This window comes from Thunnus thynnus, chromosome 14 (assembly GCF_963924715.1).
Source record: "Thunnus thynnus chromosome 14, fThuThy2.1, whole genome shotgun sequence".
Taxonomy (NCBI): Eukaryota; Metazoa; Chordata; class Actinopteri; order Scombriformes; family Scombridae; genus Thunnus; species Thunnus thynnus.
The window spans coordinates 26,998,006-27,020,687 of record NC_089530.1 but is presented as its reverse complement, the minus strand read 5'-3'; the positions used below and the strand labels follow the sequence as shown (position 1 = coordinate 27,020,687).

The following is a 22,682-nucleotide window of genomic DNA, read 5'->3' as shown; positions in this document are numbered from 1 at the left end:
AATGTGGAGTAGGAGGGATCCACAAAGCCTCATCCCAGTCAGGTACCACAGAAAGCTGAGAGAAAACAGCGGGATGCCCCTCGGTGCATCAGCATGCTAGCTCCAAGCTACAGAGCTCGGAGCTAGCATTCTAGCAGTGATCTCTAAGCTTAAAAACAAATGTTCTCATGTTGCGCACACACCTACGATACACGGAGCTTGTTACACAAGGCTGCGGCGAAACAAAGTGCCATTACAGGAGAGTTTAAAGCAACAAAACAAAAACTATTAAACAAACAGGTAGACTTCCTAACCACTACAACCCTTTGGACTAAATTGAGCTTGTAAGTAAGCGAGGAGAGCGGTTGGATATGTCATTGTGGTGAGAAACTGAAGGGCTTTTTTTAGACTCAATGTCTATGACATACAGGAGGGAATCAGATTCTCAGATTGCACCTCGACCAAAGGGAATCCATTTCATTTCACCTGACTTTCAAGGAAATTCGACTTTACATAATGCCACTGAAATCTGATCTCTCTGAGGAAGCAATTTGGGGACCACAGAACATTCTAATAACCCTGGTGATATTATTATGTTATTATCATAATTACCCTTTTGCCCCCGACGTTTTAATTAGAAACTCACCGTTGGCCCCTAGGGGGGTAAAAAGAACCTGGGTTGGGGGAATGCTGAAACTAGGTAAAGGTATTTCACAATTGCTCCCTTATGCTCTTTGGAGCGGCAAGTACAAGAGGGAAGGAGGACGCAGGCTATGCCATTGAAAGATGAAGCTCCTTCGCTCTACCTCCCTCCTCTGTCTTTTCCTGACATCTCTGTCATTCAAAGTACACCTACGCCCCTCCCTCCTTCGTCTCATCCCTCTATCTCCCTATCTTTATCACCCGCCCTCTCCATCCCTCTGTTCTATATTTAGCATTTTGTTAAACTATCTCATGCTGTCTCCTTTTCTCCCCTCTTTTCTTCCACCTCCACTTAATACCTCTCTTTACTGTTAGCTCTCATCTTTTCACCTCACTTTCAATATCCTCGCCTTGTTCTCCTCAACCAAATGCTTCCCTCCGTCTCCTGCTTACTCTCTCCCTCCTCATCTTCAGCAGCAGAGGGCCTTCTCCATCAGTGCACCGCTTTTACAAATCAATGACTTAATCTGTCGTAACAAACAAGCGAGCAGCACCCTCAGCCCTGTTCACTTCCCCCCCGCCATCGCTAACACTGAAACAGCGTGCCACAGAAAGAGTGGAAGAAGAGGAAAAAGAGGAAAGCTGAAAAATACACAATGTAAAATACATGTGCTGTGTTGGAAGACAAAGTACTGAAAAGGAAAGATGTGAGGGTACCAGGAACGCAAACATGTTCATGTTCATGTACATGAAAGAAGTAGAGAAGTAAAAGAAACACAGGACAGTGAAAAATGAGAAAAATCCAAGTGTGTGTGTGTGTGTGTTGACGTGGGTTTTCCCACCACATCCTCTCTCCTTCCTCTCCTTAGCTCTGCCCAACTCCTCTACCATGAGTTATTGCCTTTCTGCATTCACCACCTGGTTCACTAGCTATGATTTCTCTCACTCCACTGGACACACACACACAAACACACATCCTGACACACAAACATGCTTACTTGTGTGTGTGTGTGTGTGTGTATGTGTCACAAATGCCCTTACTGATCATCCCCCTCCACAGTGGCACCTTGGGTCAGCAGGTCCAAGTGTAAACACACTACCAGCCTATGGTCATACCCTCCATGCTGCCTGCCTCCGGTGCATCATTAGCCTTACAGTGTTTTATGCAGAAAACTTCAATAGTAAAATGATGAGTTATGAATAGATGTCACATGATACCTCATCTATAAATCATAGATCCCTTTCCGATGCATATGACACAGTGTAAGTGCACCGATATCGCTATGATATCATGGTTCAAGGCCATTCAAATGTTAGGCAACACAGCTGTATGTTACAGAAAAATTTAGTAAGAGGGAGTCATGGAAGAAAGGAGAGAAAGAGAAGTCAGAGAGGCAGAAGGCATGCATAAAAGATAGGAGACCCTTATGGTGTTTCAGAAAGAAGTGTTTTGTCTGAGCCAGAGACAGAATGTAGGGGAAAGAGAGAGAGGGTTCACGCATGGGAGAGAATACAAGTGGGAGGAACTGAATTGATAAATTAGTTCAGCCAACGCGCAAACTGATTACCACGACGGCAAAGCCACAGGATCCATCGAGCACACGCATGGAATGAGACACAAAGGCACGCACACACTCACACTTAGCACTTACAAAAGAGACATGAAGCTGACACATACAAATAATAGCACAACTGAATATGCAATCACACACAGATGCGCGCACGCACACACACACACACACACACACACACACACACACCAAATGTATCTAGGGCAGGCTGCTGCAGTTATAAGTAAAAGGTATTGAGCTGCTGACTCCAGCCAGAAAAGATCCCACAATCCTCTGGATCACCAAACACAGCCTAATGGATAATGGCTAACAGCTAGCGCTAATGTGATTTCACACTTAGCAGAGTTAATATATCACTGGCTGAACAAAATCATGCTACACAGAGAAGCTATGCTAAACTCTGTTTCTTGAAAGGTGGTAAAAAAAAAAAAAATACTGTCAAAGCTTCATTTGAGGAGTTTTAAACGAAAAAAGGAAGTGTTTTGGAGGATATGTATTTGCTTACAGTGAGAATGAGTGGCTAAACTACTAAGATTGAAGTGTTGGATAGAAGCATTCCATCAAGCTAACCACAGACTTGTGACAATATTTTTCCCTGACTCTTCCCCACTCCAACTTGCCACTCACTCTCCAATAAATACCACAGTGATGGTGGGGAACTCCACACCCCACCCAGGCACTAACGTCACTGCTGTGGGCCCTATGTAAAAGTGTGTGTATGGATGTATGTGTTTGCATCTGGGGGTGTGGGTTTGTGTGTGTCTGAGGGATGAGAGAGTGAGCCTCTTCTTCGGATTTGCAGATCATTGTAAACTGATTAGAGGGTACCAAACCAAGAAGGATTTCACATATCTGAGTTATTGGGCCTTTGTCCACCCTGCAGTCACACACATGCATGCATGCACATACACACTTAGGCTATAACATACAGCTGATAATGAAAAATAGGACTAGTGTGAAACACAGCTTCAGCATGAAGCCATCAATCACTCTGACGTACAACAATGAAACCACACACTGGACTGTTTCATAGTTTCCCAACTATGAAATTATATGAGGGTTGGGGGAAGGGGGACATGGGAAGAAGAAGAAGAAGGATGAGAGAGAGAAAATAAGAAGAAGGTGGTAATGATAGTGAGAAGGTAACTGAGAAATTAAGAGTGAGATTAAATATTTCCTCACCTTGGTGTTTAATCTTTATGATTTAAACACATTTCATTTTAAAACATTAAAAAGAGGTTTTACTGAGCCAAAATGACATTCTGTGTACAACATTTTCTCACTAGACTAGTAACATCTAAGAACAATTTCTAAAAATGTAAAAAGATAAGAAGCTCTCACAGTTTGAACATGAACTGATCCGTGTGTGTGTATATGTGTGTGTGTGCATTTTAGAAAGCCATGTTAGATCTCTTGCAACTGGTGATCCCCTCCAGTGCTACTGACCGACCTTGAGGGTCTGTAAAGTTCTCACGTTCTCAAGGAAACACACTGACCCACCCCTTGACTAAGGCCAGATCAACACACACATACACACACACACATGTGCTTGCTTTTCGTCTAGATCTATGGCAGACATTTTGCAAAAGTTCAAAGGTGACATGAATTAAAAGTTAACTGCCCTTGAGGGCTTTTAAATGGAGGAGTAAAACGATACAAGGGGCAGAGAGGAGAGAATGGGAGAAAAACGCCGAATTAAAGGGCTTAAAGAAATGTAAAGGGATAAAGGAAAAATACTATCTAGCATGTCTGTCCACAGACATAATTTCATACAAGACCACCTGGACTGCCTGCAATGAGATTAGTGTGAGTTTCCTCATATGACAAAAATCTGACAAGAAAAAACAATCACCAACTAAGCACACATAAAATGGTTTTAGGGTGTTGGGTGAACTGCTTTCTTCTTTGGTATAATATGTTCATATCACCTTTCTGAGATTTTTGAAGCCAAGGAACATTCTTCTTCTGTGGTATATACTAAATGGCAATATCATTTAGATTTTTCTGTGATTGACATGTGATGTGATAAAAACCCAACCAACTGAAATTTCAAACAAATTACAGGAATTATTTCCATGTAACATGTAACCCAGATTCAACCAATAGGAGTTCCACACGGACAGATTTTGATGGAAATGTTCCAAAACTCAACGTATTTAAATTTGATATTTATACAAGAGCTATTTTGAAAAATTCAAAGTATGCAATGTTTTTACCAGAATCAGAGTCTTGGCAGGTTGGAAACACCTCTTAAACTGTCACTGAACACCATGGAAACCCAAACTTATGAAATGCATTAAGGTGAGTTGGCAGAGAGTAGGGTACGTAAACCACATCCATACCAAGGTAGAGGAACCTCTAGGATACTGATTTTAAGTAAAGAAACTAAATCACAAAAGCAAATAGGTGGTTTGATTTTCTAAGCAACAATAGAGGAATTAATCCAATATCATAAATGACAACAAAAACGCCAATTTCACCTCGATATTCCTGCAAATTGATAGATATCCTCCAAACTGCCTTCATCTGCCATGTGTCAGCCTACTGTATCCCTTTCTTCATCTACTCATCCATCCATCATTCCATCCATCAATCATGAAACAGATGGCCTTTCAGGGGTCCATGTCAGGACTGATGGCTTCCCTCTGCCCCGACCGTACCGTTACCCCACCCCCCCACTGCCATCAAAACCCCCAGTACCCCACATACACACACACAGATACATTCACACATACAGACACACTTCCTGCCCCCTACACCTCCACCAGATGGACCAGTCTTACTATCTACTATCCACTCCCATGGATCACTATCTACCCTGATGGAAAAGATGGGTCATCAGCCAATCAGCTTTTAATACACACACACACACACACAAACACGTATGCCCCCGTGGTATGGTTGCAAGTGTGTGAGTAGTACGTCTGTGTGTCTGTGAGGGTCAGTCCACAAAGAGAAGCCCCCAAAGAGAGCTGTCTGCCTTTGGTCTCTGGGGCCTGTCAAGAGGGGTAATTGATGATGTTTTCATTACAAGGTGTGGGGCAATGTGGGGGTTGGAGCACAGTATGAGCGTGTGTGCATGTGTGTGTGTGTGTGTGTTTGTGTGTGCGCGTGTAGTGGGGGTCGGCAGGTTGACTCAGCTGCCTCCTCTTTGACACCAACCACTCCTGCTATTGGTACGTACAAGTCATTGCTTCCAAATGCCCTTGTACAAGCACACACACACTCCCAGCCGCAGACATGCACTAAAGCAATCACACATACATCTACACAAACACAAGGCCTTACAACCACACACACACACACACACACACACACACACACACACACACACACACACACACACACACACACACACACACACACAGCCCAAAGCCAATTCCATTCCCAGAGATAAAGTATCTGAAACAGAGTAAAAATGCTGAGAATAAGAATAACTTGTTCTCTTGTTTTCCACTGCCGCTCTGTCTCGTCACAGTGTCACGCCAGGCCTTTGGCAGATCTGTCCGTCTGTCTGTCGTCTCTTAGGACCTCTTTGAAATCCTAATGCAGTGGCGCCTAAGATTCTGACTGCCACTTAGATTGAATTAAGACCTAATCGGAGACACCAGGCCACATAGGCCACTATATTACTTTACAGTATCAAGATGGACATCGTGCCTTTGTTGTCGTTTATGAATAAATGAATGAAAACACATATAAAAAGTCAGCTGATGTTCTCCTTTTAAGCTCGCTTCCTGATATCTTTTCAAAGCTATTACTGAGGCGTCCTGGTGGCTTGGAAGGTCAATTGAAATTATTTTTCATGAGAAACTTAATTTGTACAGCGGATAACTAAGACAAACAAGTCTAACAACAATCACAGGACAACCGTAGTCATACACATGAACACAAATACATGTAACGTCTCCGTGTTCTGGATTCAATTCAAGCATGGTAGCTTCATCATATGTCATCCTCCCTCTCTCTTCCCCAATCAACCTAACTGTGTAATAAAGGCAGAAATGGCCAAAAGTAACCTTGAGATAAACACTGACTATTTTAAGAATGAAGACAGGGACAATTTTGCATCTGCAAAATTGGATGGACCAGTGCAATAACATAACATCCTTCCAGGTCAGGGTTGCCGCGGGTGACCAGGGTGCTGACATGTCCAGGCTCCAGCAATAAACAGCCGAAGACTAATGGCATCTGAGGCAATGGTGAACTCTGACCTCAAAAGTTTTTTTTACCTCCCTTCTGTTGTTCAGATGAGGCTTTACAGATCTCTTTGCTGAGAAGTTCAGGGACTGATAAGTTTTTTCTTTACACTGTCCTGCGGTAACAATGGCAATTTTTCATATTAATAAATACTCCCTATGTTTTTTTTTTAATTACAGTTAAAATACAACAGTAATTCACTCTATGACCATCAAAAGAACACTGTTTAAATGATTCCTGTTATGTTTTTCTGGTCGTACTGTAGCAACACAAATTTGTCACAAAAAATGACTGTACAAGGCAAAGACCTTCTTCCCACATAAAGAAAGCATGCCTTGTTCTTCTCTGTTATGTTCTGCTCAATCCCAACCTAAACCACTAAGATACCATGGATATCTTGCCTTTATTGAGCAGTGCACCTATCCATCCATCTATCCATTCAACCATCCATCCATCACCTCCTCTCACCTCCCTCCCGCCCACCCTGCACACCCTGTGTGGATTCCTCCACCACCCAGGGCCCACGACAGCAAGGCTCCTGGCCTCCTCTGCCAGCGCAGAAATGAATTATATCGCTTTTCACACCTGTTTCTGCTCAAAACCCCTGCTGCACGCTGCTGTGTTGAAGAAAAAAAACATTTCCAAGCGGGGGGAACAGCGCTCCCCCAGCTCGGCTACATCTGCGTACATGAGCGGTTAAATTAGACTCTAATTGTATTAACGGGGGATTATGCCTTCCAGTTGGATTTTTTATACTCTCTCTCTCTGTGCATTTTACACGTTTTAAGGGGAGAAAGGAGGAGGGGAAGAAAAGCAGCTCATTGAGGGTTTGCGGGTTGGCTTCTTTTATGAGCTGCGATCACGGCTGCCCCTCGTTACACTGAGTCTGTGTACAAATAGGAGGGGAGGAGAGCCAGAATGAGGGAGTGTTAGTGATAATGTGTATGAGAGTGTGTGTCCCAGTCTGCCAGGCTAATATACTGATGCTAACGCTCTGAATGCCAAACCCCCCTGCCTTTCCTTTCTACATACACACACACACACCTACTTCAGTTTAGCAAGGCAACAATCTAAACAGGGATAACTGTGGTGTGTGTAGTGGGGAAGGAGGGGGGTGGCGGGGGGGTGAATTCCATCTAATTACTCTATCACATAATTTCACAAATTGCCTTTTCATAGGGGAGTGCAGAGCAGAGCACGGGGCGCGTTGGGGATTGGAGGCCTGAGCTTTCATTTACTACTCATTTCTTGTTAAATTAAACAAGAAAATACCATTTGTGAGGAGGGGAGGGGTGGGGGGGGGTGGTGGGTGGATTCCAAGTGCACAATAGGACTGTTAGAGGAAACAGAGATCGGGTACCAGCTATTTCTTCATCTCAAGCCTTGTCTCTTTGGTTGTAACACAAAGCAGTAAGGCAGCTCAGTTATGCAATTCCTGCGGAACTGATTCCACAACTTATATTATTTTGTTAAATAAATACCGTTGTGGTTATTTGCGGTTAAAAATCATTGGCACATCTCATCAGAAATGTAAGTCAGTAAAACAGAATGACTGCTAGAAGTCTAAACATGTGTGTAATTGAGGGTATCAATAGAAAACAAACATCAAAATGAGATAAGGACACAAGTGGAAAAGCCCCCCCCCCCACCTCCCCTACTTTATATTGTATCCCACCAAGTTTACAGCTGCATGTCAAGCTGGCAGCGAGCTGTGTGGCTCGGTCATCGGTGACAGGCGGTAAACGTTAATGTTTTGTAGTCGCTCCAAGTCAGAGCAGCCAAATTCTTCCGATGAACGTGTCCCACAAGCGCTGTCAACAACGTATGAGCTCATTGGGCGTGTTGAAGTGAACTCAGCGAGCTGTGACTGTTGTCATCGTCAAAAATTCAATACCACTTCTCTATCTGTCACTCTATCCATCACACAGCTGATAGAAGCTCCGTTTAACCTTTCTTTCCAATACCCATTTCTTAACCTATTACTTCTCCTTTTTTACATCGTCACTCTAAGCAAATTGTAATATTCTATAACACCCTTGGCACTGTGGCTTTGACCCTGGCACTCATAATCAGAAGTTTTTCAGTTGGACAGCTGGTGTCCAAGAAAAAAAATGGAATCCCCTGCTTTAAAATGTTTTCCCTTTTCCTGCCAGAAACAAGACGCTGGCAATTTGCATCCTTGATGGATATGCAGAAATGTCTTCAAAAGAACCCTAAAAAAACAGCTGTATGAATGCAACCTACCACCTACCCTGGTGGTGCACTCGCAGCCTCAGTTTGCCACCCACCTTCCCCTTCCGCTTCGGTACAATAGGAACTCCCCTGAGGGTCTAAGTGTGAGGGCGAATAACACAAAATACACCAAGATGGGTATCCAGACTTCTACTTGAATTTGCTCTATTCTATTTTACTGTTTCTGTCCAATTATCTCTGCATTAGGGTCACATTGTTGAATATGTATTATGTTTGAGAAATAATGGGATCCTTACTCAGTTTCTTAGGTTTGTGTGGTGCCAAAGCCCTCTGCTATGAGTTGGTGCGTGCATACGTGTGTGCATCCATGCATCTGTGTGTGTCTAATTGGCATTGTGTCTATCTCTAAGAGGCCAGACTCACATCCTGCATCCCTCTGTGAAACAAAGGCAGGCCAGCTGATGATGCTGTGGATGAGCCTGGATCAGCTGCCCGTGCTTATGTTCGTACCAGCAGAGGCAGAGAAACATACTGCCAGTGTAAGAGATACTGTAAATGTTTTTACATTGGAGGTGCTACAGTATGTGTGGCATTTATACCGACATATGGTGATTGAATTAATGGTGACACTGAAGAATGATTGGGGTAAACAAATGAGACAACTGCAAGCATTTATCTGACACCAGTGGTATTGTTAATGCCAGCGTTTCTCAAAATTAAGACCACATTTCCTATAAACAAAGACGATGCTGCACCTCTGCGCCTGGGTTTCATTTCTATTTGGCTTCTCTGACAAAGATAAACATATTGGAAGTGATTTTTCCATCAACCTTTCAGTTTACTTCAGAGTTTTAAAAGCTGTTTGCACTGACAAAAACAGCAGCTTCTTTCTGTTTTGTGCCATATAGCAATATACCCTATGTGGCATTGTGTGCTTGTATTAGTGCATGTTTTAGTTCCTCTTTCTCTTTTGCCTAGGAGAAGAAAAAAGCTGATGGATCATCCTTATCCCCCTGTTCACCTCCTCGCCTTCTCCTCCGCTTCTTCTTCTCTTCTCCCTTGCTCCCTTGACACTCACTTATATCCTTCCCACTGTTTGAGATCAAACAGTGTAGAAGCCTCCCATAAGCCCAACTCATGGTGTAATATGACACAGTAGGTGTGTTGCTCTGTGTGTGTGTGTGTTTCACTGAATGTGTGTGCTGAACTGTATTTCCACAGACAGGATGTGTGTATGTTTCAAACACCTTTCCTCTGTGGCCCCGAAGGTTTCAGGGGTGTATGGGTTGAGGTCAAAGAGTTGGAGGAGAGGTTAGTGTGTATGTGTGATGATGATTGTGTGTGTGTGTGTGTGTGTGTGTGCTGGGTGATGGAGAGCTGGTGGTTTGTGAAGGAGGTATGGTGGGGGTCAGATGGAAAGGGGAGAGCACAAAGAGAAACAAAAAATCTAAAAGGGCTTGTGAGATGTAAGTGTGTAGATATATACTATGTACACAAATACAGTATATCTCAGCCTACACGCCACACTACAGTGTGCACAAGACAAAAAGTTCCTCCAATTTGCTATTACCACCGTCGGAAACAGGGGAAGACACTGTACAATGCGGAACATCAACATCAAAGACAGACTACAATAAATAAATAAAAAAGTTGAGCCCATCCAATATCCATAATCCAACAACCAAATTACTTTCCCCAGCATCCTCCCTGTTGGCTTGTGCAATCCAAACCAACACCCACTCAGCCAAACTGTATCGTGTTCTCCACAAACTCCTGACATGGGCAGAATTTGTGTGACGCAAGGCTGCATGGTTGAAGTTAGTTTTGAAACATATTTCCTTAACATAGCACTAGATTTAAATTATAATCAGGAATCTGACTCGGTGTAAACACAATATACAGTAGATGTCACAGTTTAAAGCTTTTTTTGGAGTGTTTTACACATAAACTCCAGTTAAGCTGCTTTTTACTTTTCTAAGTTAAAGTTCTGTCAGCGTCTAGTTCATATTTCCCCCGTCTTCCTGCTGTCTGCTCTTTTGACTGTTTTCAATCATTTTTATGAAAGGAAACTTTGTTTGCCACTGTAGTCCTACAAACTACAGTAAACTTGTTATTTAATTAAACATGGGTACACACTTCTATTTATTATCCTCTTCCTCCCTTTGATAAGTATTAAGAGATGTTGGCATCATGTCACGCAATGCTAACTGCGGCTGGTGAACGGATCGTGTTTGAAATCAAAAGAAACTTGTGTTAAATAACACAACATTGTATTTACTGATGTCTTTAGCAATCACATTGGCATCTTCCTTTGTCAAAATCATTTTTTCCCCACTCTCTCTCTCTCTCAGACAATTTGTGATCCTGACAGCTGGTGCTAACGGCATTGGTATTCCCTGCTATAATCGGGTGAAAATGAAGCAAAACCACAGGCCTTTTCAGTATCCCAGGCATCTGTTAAATAATGACAGATTTGTTTTTAATAAGGTTCATCTATGTATCTGCGGCAGTTATGGCCAGGGGCGTCTCTCCTTGGCTTCAACCTTATTCAGTTTCAGCAGATGAGGAGCGAGAGCGCAGGCTGGTGAGATTGCCGGCAGATTACACAGGCCTGTGTCTTTGAAGTGTTCACCGTACGAACCGGGATACATTGTGGAGAAGAGGGGGGGGGGGGGGGGGGGTCTGGTGGTGTGCATGTCAGTGTCAATGAGTGTGTCAGTGTCTGAGGATGTGTGTTCGTTTGTTCGCAAGTGTATGGGTGTCAAATAAGACAGCAGCAGAGTTAGAAAGATAGAAAATGTGTGTGAAAATATGTGTGTGTGTAAGAGCAAGAAAGCCTGTGGCTGTGAAGTGAGGTTCACTTTGCACACGTGATGTGAAACTTAGAGCTATCGAGAACAAACGCTGTTTCATTCAACTCACTGTTAGGTGCTGGAAGAGCCATGCTCTCATGATGTTGGTGGCCACCTTAGGGAAGATCCCTCTCTTCTTGTTGCGTTTCTTTTCTTTATCTGGGTCATCGTCATCCCCTGTGCTCGGTGAAGCCACGCTGTTGTCCAGGCCATCACCTGTCACATGATAAGGAAACAGGAAGAGACAGCAGAGATCAGACACACAGTTTGTTTACTTCCTGCATTCGCTGTGCCTCTGCGTTCAAAGGGAATAAATACGATTTCGAAGGAATTCTGGAGGGCTTTGTATGCACAGACGGAGGGGTATAGAGACACAACAATGGCAAGCAGAGAATGGCTGGAAAACAGCACCTCATAAATGCATTCATTTTTAATACATTTATAAATAACCCTGCCTTTCATTTTTCTCCACCCGCCACTTGAAAACACAGCGAGCGCACGGATCTTTCTGTGAGAAAGAGAGGGAGAAGGGGAGCACAAAGGACTTGTAAGGTCGCATTTCCCCACTCTCCCATCCAAGCCCGCGCAGAATTGAAAATGACAGAGAGATTTAGTCTTTATTATCCTGAGGGGAAAATAGTTATTGAAGCGTCGCCCCGGCGCATTCTGCCATTTTACCTGAGGTGGAAAGAGTAACACGGCACTACAAAAGGGGAGGTTGCGAGGAGGGGGAAGGCAGCAAATAAAAGGAAAATAGGTGGAAAAAAGGAAGTCAGAGGCACAAACAGCGCTAACAAAGCTAGCTGCTTTTCATAACAATGGCGTCATGGCTGCTTACAGCAACCTGTAGGGCTTCGATAAGGCTCTATTAAGGCCAGTTAACCTCACCTAAGGGGAACACTGAGACAGCTTAGAGTATTTGAGCACTGAGAGGAAAAGTGAAAGGAAGGCACTCCGTTGGCCTTTTCTCTGCTTTCAGACTCAACAACATGAACTCACACACACACACACACACAAACACATACACACACACTGCACATATTCAAAACTACCCAATTACTGTACGCATTCTATACAGCTCCGGTGGAGAGAAAGAGGCTCTCCCCATCTGTGGCTGTGAAAAGCCTAATTGTTATTATCATTATTCAAAAATGCAAGCCATCCTCAATGAAGACGATAATCATAAAAGAAACATGAGGCGAGGTAAACAAGTGGCACCCTCACTCCTTTCCTCACTGCAAGAAATTTCAGTGGCTGATAACTGACTTTTGTCCCATGCTGCCTCTCTTGACTGGAAATGAGGGGAAGGAAAGAAGAAAAAAATAAAAACACTAAAGCAGTGCACAGAATTGGATCCAGTTATTTATTGATTACACACAAAGCACTTCTAAAGCTTCTAGGTCTTTTCACTGTGGTGGGAGTAGATAACTGCATTCGAGCGGGCCCGCGCACCGCTAGCTTGCAGAAGGCGTCACCCAGTACCTAGCTAAACCCTAAGACCCCGATTCATCGATAATTAATGGGGATGTTGGCGCTAATCCGGTTGGAGATGACTTTTTTCCAGCCTGCCACATCAATGGAATAATCAAGGGCCTAAAACCCAGGCCTTTGCTCCCCATTACCTCAGGCAAAAGAATTCCTGAAAGCATGCCTGGAGGGCACCTGAATTATATACACCATTAGGAGAGAGAAGCTCTCAACGATCCATACGCAACAACACTCTTGGCTAGCTTTCACTCTCTCTCCGACTGTTCTGGCAGAAGGAGATACATATGCACACATATTGAAGGCTTTTTAATGAACCTCGTGTGGAAGTGGAGGTGATGCTATGGAGGTTGGGGGGAGGGATAAAACAAGGACTTGCTTTTCATAGATGGTGCGATACAGATGCAAATGCCACCCACTGCACATTAATAATGCACATATGCATGTAAAGCTGGTGGCAGGGCTGGGTAGGTAGGTTTCATCACCAAAAAGTTCAAAAGTTGGATTCGGCCAATAGCCACATGGCAGGTTGAAGTGCCTTTAAGCAAGTCAGTGACTTCTGCCAGTTTACTCCAAGTCGCTGGATAATGCTTGAAATGTAAATGTATATGTAGTCTCACACTTCTACATTCAACCATGCAAGAATAAAGGATTAAACGCAAGGATTATTTTCATTAACAATTAATCTGTTGATTATTTTTTAGATTATTCAAATGAGGCTTTAAAGTCACAGAAAATAGTGAAAATCGGTCATCACTTTTTAAGAGCCTGAGGTGATGTTGTTAAATTCTTTTTTCTCCCCACTAACAGTCCAAAGATATTCAATTAACAAGGACATAAAACAGAAAAAAGCAGCAAATCCTCACATCTGAGAGCAGGAAGTGGTGAAGCTTTATGTTTACTTAAGGATGAATCAATTATGGTTGTCGATTTACTGATCCATTAATTGATTAATCAACCAACTTTCAGCATTACACTCATACAAATACTCACACACACATACACACACACAATGTAGCCCTTCCACCCAGCTCACAGACCTCTCTCTGTCTAAAACCACACTCACATTGCAAGCTTCAGTTACATCATTAGCTCGGGACAAATGCAGCCTGAGCTTAACAAGTGAGATTTTTTTCTGCCCACTGTTTCAGGGCTAAAATACACCCACCCCTCTGTCTCTCTCTTTCCCCGTCTCCCTCTACGTCTCTCTGCCTGGTGGAAAAGAGGGGTGAGCCGAGCTGAAGCCTTGTAATCTAAGACCAGATTTTCATTGGAAGCAAATGCTTTCAATCCGTTGTAAAGACCGGCTCATGTTCAGCAAAGCCTACAATAACAAACCTAGGGGCTTGTCCCATGCGAGTTGGGAAAACAGAAGCAAACGGCTGGAGTACCAGCTCAGAGTGAGTGAGTGAGCGAGTGAGCGAGTATGCATGCAAGTGAGCAAATGGGAGAAAGTGGGCGAGCAGGAGGGCTCAGGAAGAGGTGAGAAATCGTGAGAAGCATGGAGAGAAGGGGAAGGAGAAAAGGGGGGAAACAGGAGAGAGGAAACAACAATGGGAGCAGAGAAAGAACAGAATGAGTAATAAAAGTGTGGATGTTCAGAGAAAACTGTCACGAGAAACTGCATGATTGTTGCCTGCGCTCCCTCGCTACTGTTTAATCACAACAGCCCGTCTAAACTGAACCCACTTTGATCATTAAGACTTCTTCTTAACAGTGTATCATGTGGTACTTTATTATAAACTACTGTATGTCTTAGATATTTTTTTTAATTGAACTCTTATTTAACAAGAAAGTATCACTAAGAGCAATTCTCTCCTTTTCAAGTGCTCTTTCCAGTCCGGTAATCGAACCAGTAATCTTCCAGTCACAAGCCTGCAGTCTAACCTTTAGGCCACCAATGCCCCATATAACACAGTATTATACTGCACTATATCAGCCACATTAACAGTACTACGTCTTAACTATTGATTTATGGCGAATAAATTGTTAATGCAAGTAGCAACTATAATTTTCAAAACCCTTAATAATGACCCTACAGACTATCAAAATCACTCCAAAGACCCCCGGCTAATCAATAATTTCGTACAAACCAAAATGATGCATACAGCAATGTGAAATGATGTATAATGTGAGGGAAGCAGCCTGCGTTACATCTCTTCCCACATTTTTCTGTCTCCTACCATGTGAGATGAACATAGAAACACTATTTGTCGTACAGGATCTTCTCAATACATTTACACAAAATGTTCAATGACAATAATGACCCTGATTCAACAGATTGTAGGCAGAGTATGACTGTTCGTGTCACCCATATTTCAAGCCTTAAGTCGGAGAGGGAAACTCTAACCCCTCCCAATATTCCCTTCTTTCCTCTCCCTTCCCAATACTTCTCCTTAAGTCTGACCCATAGGCACTTACTTTACCTAGAAGGGGAAAAGGAAGGAGGAGGGCTGGGGAAGGGCCGTCAATTTTATTGGCATTTCCATTTTCACTGCAATTTGATACCAATCACCTCTGCGAGGTCTGGGGCTAATTTCTGCTTTTCTTTAACCCCAGCGAGCGAAGAAAGAGTGGGAGGTGGAAGGAGAGAAAAGAGAAAGACTGAGGAAGGGTGAAGCAGGAAAGGTGTTGAAGCTGTGTCTGGCAGCCATGTTGGGGAAATGTCAACGGTGTTACCTCAGCCTGTGAGTGAGTCAGAGGGAGGGCAAGAACAGGGGAAGAAATGAATGGTAAAGGGATGGTGAGGAGAAAGAGAGAGAGCGAATAAAAGAAAAAGAGGGCGCTGAAACTCAAGCCACTGACGAAAGTGATGGAGAAGGAGAAAATGATGGATAAGAGAGGAAAGAACTATTGTGTGACACACTGGAGTTCACTGTAGTTACCATTAGCAGATATTGTACCGCAAGATCAGATATTTTGGTGGGGAAAAAAAAGGACTATGTTGTCACTGAACATTCACATCCAGTACCAACATTTTTGCAACTTTCCAAAATACGTTATTTAACAACATTTTCTCATTATGTTGAGAGAAAACGTAATTCAGCCATTATTACATTTCTAGCAAAACTTATTTGCTGTCTTTAGTACTATATGTAGCACCATAGAGACAGAAGAAGTAGTCAAGTGGCTCGGATGTCCAATCTGGGGACTAAATATGATAAAATTGCTGCTTTTCTGGAGTGCTGATGCACACTAATGTCAGGAAATAAGACAGGGAGCACGAGTGTTTTGTACTCAACAGACCAGATTTAAACATTTTTGTATTCTTTTGTGGTTTTTAAAGTGGATCACTAGATATTTAAGCAGCGATTTCAAAATCTAAGTGACTCAGTTGTGATTTAAGTGACTTAATTAGGCCTCAGTCATGTCACCTAATCAGCTGGTCGGTCAGGCGTCTATTGTTTTTCCAACCCAGTTTAGATGAAATGTCTGCATTCTCATGGAAACTGCGCTCACGCGGGTCCCGCAAAATTTGACAGCTACGGTAGCTTAGACCATAGCGCTTTTCAAAGATGACTGACGATCACAGTTACACAGAGCTGAGGTAATGTATGGTATGAGCATGCAGCTATTATGTTAACATTAATAGCCGAGTATTGTTCCTAGCTAATGAATTAATTATGTAGCTTCTCTGTCCACCTTGTTTTCAGTCAGTCAGGTCTTGTGTGTCTGTGTGTATCCGTGTCTGTCTGTCTGTCTGTGTGTGTGTGTGTGTGTGTGTGTGTGTGTGTGTGTGTGTGTGTGTGTGTTGTGGCATGTTGATACATATTAGGCAGAAAGATACGCCCTGTCTCCTTCTGCAAGGAGTATTTTTTTATTTTTGAGAGGTCCCTAAGCTCGTTGAAATCTGAAATTACAGAGTTGAACTCGTTAAAGTAAATATTTCACTTATTTCATTGAATGTTTTACATTGTAGGAGGAAGTGCATCACTGTCTCAATGTCACCTGTCAAACAGTGGCCACATACTCTGTTTTCTTTTGGTTGCCATGATTTTTTGTGTTTTCCTTTTTTGATTTCCAATTTGTGGTCGTTGAGCCTGTACTTGGTTAGGATCTGTCTCTGCTTTCTATCTCTGACAGTAAAGAGATATTCTGCCAATTCATAATTTCTTTTCAGGGCCAGATAATATTCTGATCTACGTTGGCTTTTAGTTTCTTCTTTCCAATGTTCTGAATAGGTTTCTTTACATTGCGTTATCATTTGGTTTACTCTGATTGGTGTTTGGAAAGCAGTGATGGCGTGAGAATGGTCAAAGTGTGTCTGAGAAGGGGGAGTTAGTCTCAGCACCAACTAATTAAAACAAAAACAACGTTTCTGGACTCTTTTCTGGGCTCAGCTCAGCTCTCTCTCTCACACACACCATTCTAAACATCCTATTAATTTATGTAGTTCCTTATTAATTTATTAACTGACTACATTCCATCGTTAGAAAATAGCATGCTAGCTAGCTAATTCTTGTCTCATTTGTGGTCTGATAAACAGTGAATTCATCATATCCAGTGCCCCATATCGCTGTTTTCCAAGATACTGTAGCAGTCATATTTCACAGGACCTGCATGAACACGGCTTTCATCGAGCCATCGAGCCTATCACCATATGGAAGTGGGTGTGGTTTCATCTAAACTGGGTTGGAAAAACGATAGACACATCAGTCAGTCATCTTCTCGTCAACTAACGTCCTATCTAGTAAAGCCAGTAAGCTAGTCAGTCTATAAAGCCAACAAGTCACCTTGTCAGTCACCTGGTTAGCCCATCAGTCAATCAGCCAGTGAGGCAGCTCATAAGCCAGTCAGCCAATGAACCAGTCAGTCACTCTTGTCCATAGACAGGCTGCCAGGCTCATTAAGAGCATCAGCAGCCTGTAAGCCTGAGCTGCATACATACAGTGTGAGGCGGCCAGGCTAGCAAGCTCCAGTCTCCCCATGAGGAAAAGCCACAGGCACAACTCTGGGCATGGCCCACTGATCGGCCATGACAATGTCTTTGCAACTAGTTGGAGGAGGGGCTGGGAGGGAAGGGGTGAATCAATGCAGGACGGTGGGGGTGCAAGTTCGTGTGTGAAGAATGCATGCATGCATGGATGTGCATTCGTCTGTATGTGTGCGTCTATCTCTGTATTTCTTTATGCATGTGTTTCCAGCCACAGAAGCTGTGAATGTCGTATGTGTGTGTGCATGTGTGCACGCGAGTGTGCATGTGTGTGTATGTGTATGTGTGTGTGTGTAGCAATTAGGGAGCAGGCCAGTGACTGGAAGGAGCCAGGGGCAGTTGAAATGCCCCGGGGCCAACCGAGGGAAGGAATATTTTATCAATCCCCTCACATGCTGTATACACTCTTACACACAAACACACACACACACACACACACACACACACACACCGTGAACAAACAGTTAATGACGTAAAAACTAGGTTAGCTTTCGCCATGCGTTTCCACTAGCTTCGTTAGCATTAGCTAAACAGACACTTATTTCTATGCTCATTCAGCTTGGGTGGCTTTTATTTAAGCCTTTTCCGCTACTTCATGTTTCATTCCTGCCTTGCCCTCCTTCCTACTTCATTACTTTTCTCTCTCCTCTCTCTCGCTCGCACTCTCTCTCTCTCTCTCTTTCTCTCTGTCTGCTGGAGTGTGGGGTTGGGATGGAGGATATTTGCACAGGCATTGTTATCTTTCTTCACTGTAGGTTTGAAGTTTTGTAAGTCAAACAGCAGCAAATGATATTTCACTTATAAAATCTGGCTAAAACTGAGGTAAAACTGGCTTAACATTGTTCATTATCCTCAGTGTTGACGTTTTCGATCTTCCTCTTTAACTACTGCACACTAATGACGCTTCCTCTCTTCTGTCTGTTCGTCTCCCTCTCCTGTGTCTTGATCACTTCCATACATCTCTCTGTCTCAAGGCATACCCTGACATTATCAAGCAGTATCTAGGCTAATCTGTTATGATCTGATTATGAACCATCTCACAGCGATTGGTACTACCTGCCCCCTCTGTGCGGGCACATGTGCCATTCCAAGGTGTCAGCCATTTTTCTGCTGCCTGGCGAATTAACAGCTACGGATTCACCAGTCAGTCATCTGCGAACAGCGATCATGTCAAGCACGTCGCTTCTAGCGCAACATGAGAGAATTATGACATTTAGCTTTCTAATCTTTTTTTTTTCTCATAGGAGCACTGCCGAGATGAGGAATAAGGTTATGAATATTAGCTTTGTGCCAGATGTCATGAGTGGGATCCTGTGTGAGGAATCGTTCACAGATGGCCAAACGTTTTTGGAGGATACAGTGAGATGTTTTTGCAAGGTTTTATAGGCCGTGGACGGACTGAGAGGGAGAAAGAGTGGAGACAGGTCTTTTGAGTTTATGACAGTGCATTTAGTCTATGGGCAATTTGTTGCAAGAAAGAGAGAGAGTGTGTCTTTCACTGTGAGTGCGAGTGACCTGGAGCTGATCTCTCATGGGCCACTCCTAGAGTTTCACACCCCAGAAAGCTCACATGACCCTGGGTTGGCTGCCCAGGCAAGGCCCAGGCCTCAGGGGCCTGCTATCCTGTTCCACATGGGATACACACATCTCATATTGGCAGGCGAGAAATTCATACACACACACACACACATACACACACAAAACATGATACACAAAGCACACACACATGCTGGTGTATATTCACTAAAGTGCTCTCCCTCTCAATCTTTCTTTCTGGCACTCACACACAAGCACACGCACCCTCGCACACATAGACACACATTACATTCCCAGAAATCCTCAGAGGGGTAAAGAAGGGCTCGCAAGAGGGAGGGAGAAAAGAAAAAAGTGGCGTTTATTGTATTCAGGCCATTCATAAGCTCTAGACTTGGGGAGGGTGGGTGGGGGGGTGCAGGAGGGTAGCAGGCAGTGGGGGGTTCCCTTTGCATGGCTCTGGAGGCCCCTCCCATCTCCAAATATTCTGAACATGCAGGAATTCCTCGCAACGCAATTCCCAAGTAGGGGCACATTTTCAAAAGCGTCTCTCCTTTTAAAGCACCGAAAACAGACACAAACTTGAACACACTCACATGCACCCTTTTCCTAGGATCTTTCAATAAGGCAACTTTCCAATAATGACTACTAAAGTATACTAAACCAACATACACACACACACTGACACGCACACACACACACACTTCAATACAAAACACTCTCTGTGACCAATGCTGTTTCGCCTCCCTTTTATTCCCGAGGAGGAGGAGAGACAGAGAGAAATCCCCTCGACTATTCTGCGGATAATGACATGCGCTGTCGACAAAACAATATGGCTAGTCTAGACTTCCCTTCCTGCCTTTGCCAGATAGAAACTCCACTATTTTCAGATCTTTGCTCAAAACTTCCGCCAACGCGTTTGGGTCATATGATTCTGAAGCGTAGATTAATCTTTGTAGAACATACAGCAGCTACAGCATAATGAACAGAAAGATTAGGTAGACAGATAAAGTTGTCATTATTACAAGAGAAAGGAAAACAGGGCTTGCCAGGTAAACAATCAGGGGAGACCTAAGTAATTGCTTCCTGTAATCAAAGACAATTCTATTGAAGTAATTACAGTAAATAATGGGTGCTACGCAATAACAAAGCAGGTTACTTTGAATGATGACAGTTTTGTGGATCAGCACTGACAGATTCAATAATGACAGTAACTGGTGAGTCATTTACAAGGGTTATTTGTAATTAAAGCACACTGGAGACTTCTTGTTGTGAAAATCTGAGCCAAGTTTGGAGCAATTATTTCATTTGGGGTGATCTGATGAGGAGGAGATCAGAAAGCCAGTGACAGGGAATGTGTTTAACTAACAACAGTAAAAGAAAAAAAAAACTGAGCATATTAAGGAGTTAATTAAAAGTGTTCCTCAAAGCTTGAGGTTTAGGGAGAGAGATATAGGGCTTTTGCTCCAGTAAGCAGACATTTGCTTCTCCGTTAGTGTCATATGAACATGTGTGCACATGTGTACAGCTGCACATGCAAGAGTGAGACACCTTGGGCTCTAGGAAATTGAGCTGGGTATTTCTTACTGTTGACATTTTATAGTCTAAATGCTTAATCAGACCAGACAGGTATAAATATGTATTATTGCAGCTGTAGTGGATTAATCAGGTCATCTTTTAGAAAATAGTGAATATCAGACCCGTGTTGTTGCGGTCATTTTCTCTTTGTGAGTGTGTTCCTGTGCTTCTGTGTGTTATGGTGGAGGCCCATCCACTGTTGGCTGTGAGGGGGGGGAGGGATCAGGCTTGTTGACATAGCCATAGGTGATGGCAAAAATGTCAGTGTAAATGTGACTGCTCTCTCTGTGCCATTTTCCCGTAAAGGGTCATCACCACAGGCTGCCTGACACGCTGGAAACTGCCTCAAGCGCGGGGTACCGGCACGACATTAAACTGCAGTATGCCCCCACGCACAGATACACACACACACACACACACTGCCTTTTATTCCCACTTCCAGATCAGTCGAGAGAGAAAGAATGAGGGAGAAAGAGACAGACGGTACAAGCTAAAATGAAAGTGTAGGGCGATGAATTCACCCTTTCATGTTGAGCACTTTTGCTGTGTAACTATTGATTTTTGCCCTCTTGCCTTTGTGTTGCCGTTTTTCTTTTTTTTCCTAACCTGAAGATAGAAGGCCAGAGCCAGTTCAAATGGGAGCACTTGTGAGGGGGGCCCACGGATTCTTCGCCTCAGTGAAGGGAAGTCCTCACACTACACTTACACACCAACACACACACACACACACACACAACGGTAAGATTCCTGAAATCGTGCCTCTTTTGCTGCTTTCTCACTCTTAACGCTCACTCTCTTGCGCTGCCTCTCAGATAGCTTTTGACACCTTTGACTCGCCGAGCTTGAGTCAAACCCAGCACACGGCGAACGGGAGCGAGAGAGAGGGAGAGAGAGTCAAATGGACTATGGAAGAAGGGAAGGGGGGGAAGGGATGGTAGAGGACAAGGACTATAACAAAAGCTAAGAGCACTTAACAGCACAATGGCACGGCGGTCCTTTCCAAAAGTCAGCTGATGTGCTGAAGGGCGTTCCAAAGTCCTTCAATGTAGACATGGGACAAAGAGAGGGAACCTTCAGCTAAACTAAAGGAAAAACATCCTATTTTAACTTTGTTGTGGACTAACATGTGGTGAAAACTATATTTTTAGCACCAGAAAACTAGATTTACTCATGGAAGGCTTTTCAGAAGCTATCAAAATATCCTCGTCAATCAAGTTAAACTGACTATAAATTAATCTTTCTTTGCACGAAGACACTCAGGAGCCCGCTACTAAGCAACAGCATCAAGGTAACATTTTTAGCCAAGATGAATTTACTGAAAATACATCCTTTCAAATGATCTGTGCACACTTTTAGATGAGTTAAATTTAGTGAAATTATATCTTGCAGCACTAACTTGTTTAATTTCAACCAGTCTATCAAAGCAACCAGTTTAATGAACTAAAATTAAAGATCCCCTCCAGACATGTATTAAAACATATAAAAAGACTCTGTTTGGAATAATATTGTGCGTCTGATATGGTTTTTCCACAAAAAAAGTGTAATTACCATGTTAAAATCCTTAAATTATATCTCTTCCCTCTCCCTCATTAAAAATTCCAGAGTCTATGAATATGCAAATATATTTCATTTCAAAAGTTTATTACTTCACAGAAGATCTCTCCTACTTCACTGTAAAGTCTATTCTCGGTGTATGTGCACTGTAGGCTTCGAGTT

General features: G+C 43.2%; 1 protein-coding gene across 2 annotated transcripts in view; it reads right to left on the bottom strand.

Annotated features, from left to right (window-relative positions):
* Positions 1–22,682, bottom strand: part of meis1b (Meis homeobox 1 b) — an 84,290-nt gene that overhangs the window by 32,782 nt on the left and 28,826 nt on the right. For both annotated transcript variants that reach the window (XM_067610751.1, XM_067610752.1), the window contains exon 8: positions 11,508–11,653. In XM_067610751.1, the coding sequence (XP_067466852.1) occupies positions 11,508–11,653 (146 nt within the window). The remainder of the gene's footprint in view (positions 1–11,507; positions 11,654–22,682) is intronic.